Raw genomic sequence first — 12,608 nt, forward strand, 5'->3', positions numbered from 1 at the left:
GAGTACTGCATTATCTAATCACATGCATTTTGATCTCAGCACAAAAACAATCGACAACTCAAACCATTCTCTGATTTTAAGCACTTGACAACAATAACCCTACCTAGTTACAACAGAATGTAAAAACTAGTGCATATATTCCCATTTCTTCCAGCATGGAGACAAGATAACAAAGACCAAATCATATAATTTTGCTCCATAGCTGTGAGGCAACATTTGAGGGCTTAGTTTGACCATTTTTAATCCCACTAAGCCCTTTGCTGACCAAAATGTTTAACATTTGAAAACTATCAATCCAGACAGCTAATAGGGACAAAAATCCAGCAAGCTCACATGATCGTGGTGGCCCATCGGAAGACCACAACCATTTATCTGAACACTAAATCAATGACTTGATGGCCGAACCTCATCTTAGAGCAGGAGAGAGGACATCAAGGGCTCGCCTGAACCAAGAAGAGGTGGCCGCCATCGCCGAGGTTGTAGAAGATATGGCAACCTCAATGAATAAGCTAAAATTCCTGTAAAAGGAAACATGATGAAACTTTACACTCTTAACACTTAGGCAGAGCACTAGAGATAGCTTAAGCAATCATAATAGTGACCACACCAAAATTGAACACAGTAGCTATGTTAGGGGAGGAACACCCCTGGTCATCACAGGACTATAAATCAATTATCATCTACTAGACAATAGCAACCAAGTAGCTTCCAGTATGACATTTCTTGATCCAACTCTGGAAACCCAGAGATAAAACCCAACGTTGTATCATATTCTTGACAGTTATAACATGGACCTAAAGTATATTGGTGCCACATCTAAGATCAAGTGTTTTCATGTCCATCAAAGATGCTAAGACAGGTAAAAAATAACCAAGAGTCTGTTGCATGCTTGCAGCTAAATAAATGAAATGACCATCTGATTTCTTATTTTGACCACTTGATTCAACAATGCATAACAGAGGATGATAACAAATTTGTTGAAGATAAATTCTTTTTACTAATCAACTTTACAATCTGTGATTCTTGAAATGAAGAATGATAACAAAATTACAGGAAGTTATATTCAAGGTCTCAGAATATAGAAAAAAGAGAACTAACATGAGCCCTTGGTGGCATTTTTTTATAGAAGAAAAAACCTGAGACCCCGTGGAGTCTATGACTCAAACGTGCACCCTCATAGCTTACCAACAGAGCGACGGCTCTGTTCTCAAAGTCTCACAATAAGAAAAGTGGGTTTCATACCTTGAATCCACCTAGGTTTATCTTTCTATAGGTCAACGAAGCTAGGAAATAGCTTCAGGCAACCAGTTGCTGGACACACAACAAGGACTAAGTTAGGCAGATATGGCTGGTTTATTCCCGGTATAGGTAGGGAATATATGATGGTTTCACATGACTGCTTGTTTCTACGACACTTTTATCTCATTAAATGTTCAAAAGGGAACTATTTGGGTCTACCATACCTTCCTTGCAAATAAGAAAATTTGACTGGTTCGTGGCTTTTGATTCCAGATATGCACTTAAGAACAAATACCGTGAACAATTAATCGCAATTGGCAAAAAAGCAGGTTGTAGTTGCAAAATTTATAGTTCAAAGTGAAAATGCCAGCACAACAAAATAACAATTAAACAAGAGTCTGTTCCATCTAAATAAATTTTAGGAAAATATTTTTTTTAAATGGTTCTTCATCCAACTCTGTAAATGTGCCTAACACATCATTTGCAAGAATCATCATCATCATCAACACATAGCAAATGACTAAACCTAAACATGAAAACACTAACATCATAAAACCATAGGATAGACGACAACCACTAGATCTTCGGCTCGATGGCCAGAACAGAACACGGTATGGCCATAACTCAAAAGATAGCACCCAGAGAAAACAGAGGAGGAAGGAGAAATCAGGGCCTCACCTAAGTAGTTGTAGCTGACGAGGCAGTCATGTTAGCCCATATCATCCCACCATGTACAGACTGCTGGACAGTCTTGATATTGAGCGCCTTCCAGTTGACAAACCAACTTCGACGTGTCCCTTGAGCTTACCAAGTTCCCTCAACCTGAAACGGCCTAGTCAGGTCTCTCTCAAATGGACACAACACAAAATTATAGCATAACAATATTCGACCCATGCATGTACAAAAGTCTGAAGTGCATCGCATATATAGTCTACACGGAAATAATGAAAATTTTCAGTAGACAAACTAGACATAGTGCCGAATTGGGGATTAAGTGATTCTATAAACCACGAGGAAATCTAAAACACTTATTTTCCAGGGCTAAATCCACTCAAACGGTTACCATCATCGTAGCCCAAAAAAAACTAGAGATTGCCATGTCATGATGGCGAGCACAGAGCTCACCACAACACGATGGTCATGGACACAAAGAGCAGAAGAAAAACAGTGGCACTAGTTATCACAACAAACCATCACCATAGCCTCAAATCCTAGAAATTTCCATGGCCGGCATTGAACCTACCATGGCTCGATGGCCATGGACACACACAACAGAAGAGAAAGCCTACGAGAGGAAGGGAGTGCCTTATCTTACCTATGCCACCTCTGCAGCTTCATCACAACAACGATCACCTCTGCAAGAGGAAAACTCAAATGAAGAAAGAACTACTTTGGAGAAACAAGTGAGCAAAGTTCCATGGCAGTAAAGAATGTACACATGTGTTCAGGCTAGATAAGCACTATGCACGACACAAGCACTGGAAGCTACTCCACGACATCTATGGTTTAAGCAAATCATGATAAATATTGACCAAACCAAATGAAAAACAATTCTTGTATGTATGTTCTGGAACCCATTCAACAATACAACATCATCCCTCACTATCTAAGAACAGAATAGTACACATAGCACAGCACCAAGACAACACTACATGCCCATGCCATGGTGAAAAAAGGCCTAAAAAATCAAACGTCGCCTAGTAGACAGTACCAACTAGAAACCAAGATTCTTCCATGATGCATTGTTAGAATAAGCTCATGGCAAGTTACAACCAGTCAAGCCAATGTATTCCTATATTCACTGCACGCAGCACCAACACATGGGAATAGGTCAGGCGTGTCACACTTATCAGTAGCACAAAGCACATCGCTAACATTTGGTAAGAAATCAAGTAGAGAATGTCTCTCTTTTATTATTCAATCCTATCAAAGAAGACCAAGAATCACCTACCAATACTAACATTGTCAAGAAGCATATCCACTGAATCACGATAGAAACAGTAGCATAACCATGATGAATAGTCACTATATCATACCCAAATGGTCTGCGCCATATAGTACTGGATTATCTAATCACATGCATTTTGATCTCGGGACAAAAACAACCAACAACTCAAACCATTCTCTGATTTTAAGCATTTGACAACAATCAACCCACCTAGTTACAACAGAATGTAAAAAACTAGTGCATATATTCCCATTTCGTCCAGCACGGCGACAACATAACCAAGACCAAATGATATAGTTTTGCTCCATAGCTGAGAGGCAGCATTTGATTAATTGAGGGCTTAGTTTTCACATTTCTAATCCAACTAAGCCCTTTGCTACCCAAAATGCTTAACATTTGAAAACTATCAATCCAGCCAGCTAATAGGGACAAAAATCCAGATATGCAGGTCAATAACAAATACCGCGAACAATTAATAGCAACTGGCAAAAAAGCATACATAGTCTACACAGAAATAATGAAGAAATTCAGTAGACAAACCAGAAATAGTGCCAGATTGGGGATTAATAGATTCTATAAACCATGAGGCAATCTAAAACACTTAATTCTCCAGGGCTAAATCCACTCAAATGGTGACCATCACCACAACCAAAAAAACTAGAGATTGCCATGGCGCGATGGCGAGCACAAAGCTCTCCATGACACCATGGTCATGGACTCAAACAACAGAAGAGAAATGGTGGCGCTGGTTATCACAACAGACTATTACCATAGGCTCAAATCATAGAAATTTCCATGGCCAGCATAGAACCTACCATTGCTCAATGGCCATGGACACACAGAGCGGAAGAGAAAGACATGAGAGGAAGGGAGTGCCTTATCTTACCTACGTCACCACTGCAGCTTCATCACAACAATGATCACCTCTGCAAGAGGAAAACACAAATGAAAAAAGAACAACTTTGGGGAAACAAGTGAGCAAAGGTCCATGGCTTTAAAGAATGTAAACATGTGTTCAGGGTACATAAGCACGATGCACGACACATACATTTAGAGCTACTCTACAACATCTGTGGTTTAAGCAGATCATAATAAATGTTGACCAAATCACATGAAAAACAATTCTTGTACGTGTCCTGGAACCCATTCAGCAATACAACATCATCCCTCACCATCTAAGAACAGAATAGTACACATTGAACAACACCAAAACGACACTGCCCACGGCCATGCACTGGTAAAAAAAGGGCCTATAAAAACAAAAATCACCTGGTAGACAGAACCAACTAGAAACCAACATTCTTTCATGATGCTATGTTAAAATATGCTCCTTGGCTAGTTACAACCAATCAAACCGTTGTATTCGTATATCCACTGTGCACAGCACAACACATGGAAATAGGTCAAACATGCCACACTTCTTATCAGCAACACAAAGCACAACACTAACAATTGGTAAAAAAATCAAGTAGAGAATATCTCTTACCAAACAGTACCATGACAATGATCAATAGTCACTATATTATGCCATTTCAGCAAAATAAAACCTAGCTTAACATCATCTAGAAATAGTCAAAGCCCTGGCATATCAAAACTCCTGGAGGCAACATCGCCCATTATATAAGGAGCCACTGGCCTAAGGGGGGGGGACTTTTCAAATTAAGAATCTCAAAGAATGTCATTGTCAAGTAGGATTGTGGTTTACATGCCTATATCAAAGAAAGTAAATGTACGCTAGCAGGAGGCATCCATTAGATGAACTACAATCACCATGTACAACATGAATCCTAAATCCTAGCACTTCATCCACAACCAAGTAAAACCAATGACCAAAGACTAACATCGTAGGCCAGACCACCACCATAGACCACATGGAGTAGATCATCAGCTCGATGGCCGGGGCAGAGCACGGTATGGCCATTGCTTGAAGACTAGGTCTCATAAAAGACATAGGAAGGAGCCCAGGGTCTCACCTGAGTGCCCTTGGCACCAGAAGCAGAGCGGTGCACCGTCGCCGGAAATCATGACAACAGCCACCAGATCACGCCAAAGAGAGCTGCTTCACGGGAGGAGAGAAAGAACGGCATTAATTAATGCCCAAGATAAAAGCATATCACAAAGAAGCACCCGTAAAGGACAATCTATCACATAAATACTACATGTGCAGTATATGCATATGCATCGCTTCATACATACATGTGCTCCTCTATTTGTAATTTCAGAGAGGAAATATGGACACTAAATCATGCATCTCCCCATGGATGCAGAGTTTAGAACTGAAATTTGAACCTTATAGATGTTAACGATCATCATTAGTATAGAAACAAAGGCAAAGTACAAAGGAGAAGCTGCAAAGACAGAGTTATGCTCGCACACTAACATAGAGGAAATGCATAACTCTATGCAAGATAAAGGAAATGCATGGGGACAATATTGAGTAATACTTCCTCCGTCCGAAAAAACTTGTCCCTCAAATGGATGTATCTAGCATCAAGTTAGTGCTAGATACATTCATTTGAGAAATAAGCTTGGGACAAGCTTTTCCAGACGGAAGGAGTATGTATGAAGACAAAATAGGGAAGTTGGAGTAGAAAGGGCAAAATAAAACTATGCACTGGGATATGACCTATGATTCGTCTCGAGTCACAAAAGGACAATTGACCCTCTTAAATTTTTTGGTGGCCATCTATGTGTTCATCCTGATGTATTTGAGTAGTATCATCTTATATTCTGGAGAGTACAGAAGAAGAGACAATCTTGTTACTTATCTCTTTCCCAATCCCGCAGCCACATCCCAGGAAAAGGATACAGCTTTGAGATCATCCTAAAAAAGAAGTTACAGGAACCCTACTAAAAAAAGCAGGGTCATGATGCCCACAAAGACCTGCCAGCCCCATGATGACACACACAATTACCAAAGGCAACAGCCCAATTAGGGATGTCAACCGGGTCCCGTTTAATCCCGTTTAAAGTCCACTTATGATATGATAGTTCAAAAGGGTTTTTTGTTTGTTTGAGGAAAATGAACTATCAAGCTAGCAAAAACTAACTAAACCGGATTGTGGACGCCATTTATTTGCCACTTACATCCCTAAGCCCAATCCTCAACTATAAGTTTGTATATGCAGCAAAAGCTTGATTTCCTTATATTTTTTAAACTTGAGATATCTATTTCACTCGTTGAGTGGCTTACCCCTGCGTTGGATGGTGCAATAGCCATCAATGGCCCATGAGAGCGGACTCCACATGAACACCAAGGATTGAAAGAACTTGCTCTCCTTCCACTCACACATTAAAGGAAGAAAGAGATACCTCGGCTTCAGTTAACAGAACAACAAGGATTGAAGCAATGCAGAAAGAATTGAAGGACTTTGCCTCAATTAATATCAACTTGTATACCTGCAAGTTGTAGACTAGGATACATCAGCTCTTATTGCTAAGGTTCTCCTCCAGGCTTATTCTGGAAAAAAAGTAAACACAATTTCAGGAATGTACTACTAGTGGTAATCATACAATATCACAAATCTCATACATCATGCTGATCCATATTTAAAATTTCTTTTGTTTGGTCCTCATGTTACTTAGGGAAGCATCAAAGAAAACACCTGCACCTCTAGAAGGCTAGCAACCATGAAAGCTTAATAAACACTACCAATTCAGCATTGCTTGCTAACAGCCATAGCCATGAACATGCCAACAGAAAGCTTACATCCAACACTTAGATGTGTTATTCTGAAGAGTACAGTTACTACTGGAACCAGGACCGAGAATCATTTTTCTTAGTTACTACTGGAAGCCAACCATTAATTATTTGTACTCCTTTGCCTTATTAAGAATGCACATGTTTTTATAACACAAACATATAGAGCTCCCAACAGTGAACTGTGAGGGCCATTCTCACCTGAGAGCACCAGGACAAGGTGGGCTTGCTTCCTAGCCGGTGCCTAAAAGCAATCGTACAGGACACACTCATCTTTGTCATCATTCTGGACACACGAACCACAAGCCAACAGCGGATAAATCATCGTAAGATTCATCACTGTTGATACAAGCAGATCAGAGTCAACATAATATTCAATAAATAGCGTCAATAAAGGGTGACCGCCAGAGGCTTAACACTGCCTCTGATACACTTGTTAAGCATCAGCTACACTAGAGTAGATTCAGCAATCGTAATATTGACCAAACAACAACTAAAAATAAAAGATATGTTATGGAACCCATTCAGGAAGACAACTCAAATGCAAATTGCATAGCACCGGCACTACACATGCCTTAGTAAAAGGATCAAATATCATCTAGTCTAAGTTGAAACTAGCAACCGGAAACAACCAAGCAAGTGCCTTATCTGGTTGTTAAACAGAGCATAACCATCCAGTCATATGACCATTAACAGAGACCATATCACAAAGCAAACAGTTGCAAGCGACCCAAGACAACTAAGGATCATAGCCATCACATCTACCAAGCCTAAGTAGACATTAGCAAGGATATTTAGCAAGCCTAAGTAAACGGTTGCAATTCCCAAATTCTGGCATCAACATAGATGACTGTAGCCATCACATACATATGCACCGCTGAGCAACAGATAACTCAAAGGAGCATCAATATGATTCTAATTTATAATTCAAAGAAATGAAATTAGTGGACTTATTTATTTTAAAACTAGAATAAGGTCCAGCTAATCTATCACTACTTTGCAGATTCAAACATGCAACAAAAGACATGACGGATTTGACAAAAGTAGCTAGCTAGGGGAAAGTGCAGCACTGCAAGCAAGGAAGGGTAGTTGTCCTACCACAGCCGTCGAACTCGATGCTGCAGTTGCCTATGTGGTGCTTTTGGTGGTCAAGGGCGTGAGCTCGCCAAAGATGGCTGCTTGCAACGGTCCATGGTCGTACGGCGTCAACAGCTCCTGGTCTTCACCGCCTCTAACGGTTTTGTTGCTGGGCGAAGAAGAAGATGGCCAAGTCCCACCCCAGGCAGGCACGAGACCAGCTTTGGTGAGACATGAATCCTTCCTCAGCGGCCGGTCCTGGATCCATCCACGTGGCACGCCTCCTCTGCTGCTGGTCACACCTCGTCCTCCACAGAGGACGGTTCTGGACAAAAACATCAACATTTCATATAAACCAATATTCGTGTTTATCATGAAATAAGATCTGTAACCATATTGTATTATGCAAGTAGTGAGATTAGAGGTACTACAAATGTTCTCATGTAGATATGTAGATTTTTACCAATTTCCTTCCATCACGTGCAACCAAAGAGTTGTTTACTTAGAGAGAGAAAAAAATGATAATTTCTCATTCAAACATCTTAGCTACAACAAGAACAACTGATATATTTCTGAAAATATATGGTAGAAACAAGAGGATATCCATGACGGTACGGTTGTATGTTCGGAAAGAGCAGCTTCGAAGAGAAGCAGCTGCTAAACAGCCTCCACGATTACAACAAGGAAAAAAGAAACCATCTTAAGCTATTAGGAATGCAAATAGAACAGGGAAACCCATGATTGCCCTGCTGAATTCCACGAATACCACAAGCTAAGACCTGAGTAAACAGAGACAAAACTAGTACTAGCACGATCGATTATGTGGCTGATTGCAACTAATTTATTTAATGAACGAGTGTACACGCACTAGTAGTACTAGAGAATTTCATCGTCATGCTCCTACACGAGAAAGATGCTCAGTGGCATCAATTAAATTAAGCCAGGATGGTGCCAACCAGAATATGAAGAAACTAGGAATCGACAACTTGGATAAGCCATTTTAACACAAGACCTGCAGGCATGGGGGATCATCTCATTTATTTATTTGACAAACACATAAAATTGCATTCACATGACCATCTAGTGAAAACAAATAGCATCACAATAATCCCTAATCGCAGCCACAATAAGCACCAACTTGTGGGACAAAATTGACTTATGAATCTGCTCATGTCTAAACTGATTTGGAAAGAGAGATAAAAAAACTGAATCGGACTTGAACCGAACAGAGAGAGAAAAATACAAATGTAGATTATCATCAACATGCTGCACATCAGCAGGGTCTTTCCACTTTGTTGTTGCCGAATGAAAAAACCTTAAATGATCTGAAGTTCAGACACAAAGCAACATGGAACAACGAAGGTCTAAAGCAGTCAAGATTATCAAGTTCGATTCATCTAAACTACTAGTACACTTCACCCCAGAAGTATAAACTAACAAGTAACAAGAATCTCCATAAAGAGGTTTGCTTACCTAATCCAAGATCTACAAGAACGAGTTTCTTTTTTTGAGGAGTTCCAGGATGACTAAGAAGAAAGTTCTCAGGTTTGACATCCCCATGTACATATCTGGAAAAAAAATAGAAGCGTCCTGAGAAAGAGGGAAAATGCCTGATGCACAAGTTTGAAAACCAGGAAGCAACAAACTACAATGCTTGTGTTGCTTGACTTGATGTAAATATATTTGTAGTTCCAGAATAGATAGCGATACCATATTAGGCATAGGTGCAAGATAGGAAAGAAATGATTTAGTGTGAAAAGAATTGCTCAAATTAAGTCCTTCAACTATGAATGTTCTCATGTCGATGTGTAGATTTTTATCAATGTCTTTCCTTCCCATGCAAGAAAAGAGTTGTGTAGTCACAGAAAAAAATGAGTGGGTACATGAAAACGATAGTTTCTCATTCAAACATCTTAGCTACAGCAAGAACAACTGATATATTTCTGAAAAGATATATCCTACGTCAAGCAAGCATATATCCATGGCAGTACAGTTGAGTTGTATGTTCAGAAAGAGTGGCTTCAAAGAGGAGCAGTTGGTAAACATCTTCCATGAATACAAAAAAAGAAGAAAGAAGCCAGCTTAAGCTGTTAGGAATGCCAACACAAGAGAAATGCTCACGATTGCCCTGTCGAATTCCATGAATTCCACAGGCTAGGCCCGAGCAAACAGATTCCTTGATATCTCTCATCAGTAGCCCACCGACTACAAACGATTCTACAACATCCAATACCACCACTACTATTCAATAGTGGAGTATCTCACTCCTCTGAGCAACAAAACTATTAATAACTCGATCGATTATGTGGCTGGCTGCAACTAATTTTTTTAAGAGACGGGTGTACATGTACTAGCAGTAATTAACCTACTTACTGCTGGTACTTACTACGGTTTGGTTTCTCCTCAAGATGACTTGTTTTTCAGAGAGAGACCATGCACTGTTAAGGCACTACTAGTTGTTGTAGCTAGTAGTATTGATCAAACGCTGCAGACGGCTCCATGGCACTTGGATGATCACATAGACATTGGAATCTGCTGCTCGTATTTAAAGAGGAAAGAGAGAAAAAATAAAAACTGAATCGACCTGGAACAAGACGGGACCCAAAAACTGAATCGGCCTAGAAAAATTTCTCGTGTTTCATAACCAACCATAACATAGAGAAACTAGGCATTATTACAACCAGAAAAGAAAAAAAAGGATGTCGGTCCAAGCCGTTAGAAAGACCAACAGAAGAAAGAAACTCACGTCTGCCCTATTGAATTTGGACAAGTGATGAATCATAAATAAGCTTCTCACTTTATTGCTGCCAAATGATAAATCTTATATGATCCAGAGTTCCAGAAACAAAGCAATGAAGAACACCAAAGGTCCAAAGCAGTCAAGATTATCAAGTTTGAATCATCTGAACTACCAGTACACTAGCAACAGCATTCTACCAGTAACCCTGCAGCGAAAACTAACAAGTAACAAGGATCTGGATAAAGACTTGCTTACCTAATCCAAGATCTACAAGAAAAGGTTTCTTTTCTTGAGGAGTTCCAGGCTGGCTGAGATGAAAGTTCTCAGGTTTGACGTCCCATTTTACATATCTGAAAGAAATATACAGAAGCGTCATAAGAAAAGAGGGAAAATGCATGATGCATCAAACATAGCTAACCTTCGGATGCCTGCTTACCCTTCAGAATCCATGCTTTCCAGCATAGAAATGGGCTCTGCAGCAATACAAGCTACCATTCTGATAACATGCTGAAAGTTTTTGACACAAGTTAGAAAACCAAGAAGTAACAAACAACAATGCGTGTGTTGCTTGATTTATATACATCTTGATATAAACATATTTGCAGTTCCAGAATAGATAGCAAAACCATATTAAGCATAGGTGCAAGATAGAAAAGAAATGATCGAGTGCGAAAAGAAATGGTCAGACTAAGTCCTTCAACTACGAATGTTCTCGTGTAGATGTGTAGACTCTTACCAATTTCTTTCCTTCACGTGCAACAGAAGAGCAGTTTATTCAGAGAAAAAAAATAATGGAGGCACGAAATTGGTAATTTCTCATTCAAACATCTTAAATACTGCAAGAACAGCTGATATATATTTCTGAAAAGGTATGGTATATGAAGCAAGTACGTGCATATCCATGACTATGTTTAGAAAGAGCAGCTTCCAAGAGAAGTAGTTGCTAAACATCTTCCACGATTTTAACAAGTTAAAAAAAACAATCTAAGCTGTTAGGAATGCAAACAGAAGATACTTACTGCTGGTACTTATTACAGTAAGGTTTCTCCTCAAGAAGACTTGTTTTCCAGAGAGAGCCCATTGTTAAGGCACTACTAGTTGCTGCAACTAGTAGTAGTAGTGATTAGATGCTACAGACAACTCCATATATATGGCGCATGGATGATCAAATAGATACTGGATCTGCAGTTCGTGTTCAAATCATAAAGAGAGAAAATGAAAAACTGAATCGACCTAGAAGGCTAGAACAAGACAGAACCAAAAAACTGAATCGGCCTAGAAAAACCGCTCGTGTTTCACAACCAACCAGAACATACAGAAACTAGACATCAGTAAATCATTTAATTTTAACCCAAGAAGGCTTGTAGGCATGGGGGGTCATCTAATTTGTTCATTTCACAAACACATGTAATTTCATTCACACGGCCATCCAGTGAAAGCGAATAGCATTACAATAATCCCTAGTCGCAACCACATAAAGCTCCAACTTGTGGGACAAAATTGATTCATGAATCTGCCAAAAAATAAATTTGTTCAAGATTCTGCTCATGAACGGAACCGAACAGGGAGAGGGAAGGGCAAGACAGGACCTTCCATGCCGTCAGTGTAGGAGCAGCCATTGAACCCGCAGGGGAGCAGCTCACACAAGCAGATGAGATGGGATGACACTGCCTGCACGCAACCACATACACCCACACGTTAGTGAGAGAAAATGTAATGGTTGCATGAAAAATAGATTATTTTTGCTACAAACATCTTACGTACAGCACAAACAACCATTATATTTCTGAAAGATATGGTAGATCAAGCAAGTAGATATCCATGACAGTATGGTTGTATATTTGGAAAGAGCGCGTTCCAAGAGAAGCAACTGCTAAACAGCTTCCATGATTACAACCAGAAGA

At 39.7% G+C, this 12,608-nt stretch overlaps 1 protein-coding gene and 1 long non-coding RNA gene across 2 annotated transcripts; both read right to left on the minus strand.

The window, feature by feature from the left end:
• Nucleotides 1–1,958: 1,958 nt before the first annotated feature.
• Nucleotides 1,959–11,624, minus strand: LOC123112573 (casein kinase 1-like protein HD16). Its single transcript, XM_044533604.1, has 4 exons — nt 11,141–11,624; nt 10,960–11,054; nt 2,555–2,594; nt 1,959–2,061 (listed from the first exon to the last, which is right to left on the minus strand). Exons 1-4 carry the CDS (start codon nt 11,197–11,199, stop codon nt 1,959–1,961), a joined length of 297 nt encoding a protein of 98 aa, XP_044389539.1. The 5' UTR covers nt 11,200–11,624.
• LOC123115375 (uncharacterized) lies at nt 6,419–7,192 on the minus strand. The gene is made up of 3 exons (XR_006456599.1): nt 7,089–7,192; nt 6,587–6,647; nt 6,419–6,504 (listed from the first exon to the last, which is right to left on the minus strand). It is a non-coding gene; the product is annotated as an uncharacterized lncRNA (long non-coding RNA).
• Nucleotides 11,625–12,608: the final 984 nt, after the last annotated feature.

This window comes from Triticum aestivum, chromosome 5B (assembly GCF_018294505.1).
Source record: "Triticum aestivum cultivar Chinese Spring chromosome 5B, IWGSC CS RefSeq v2.1, whole genome shotgun sequence".
In the NCBI taxonomy this organism is placed as follows: Eukaryota; Viridiplantae; Streptophyta; class Magnoliopsida; order Poales; family Poaceae; genus Triticum; species Triticum aestivum.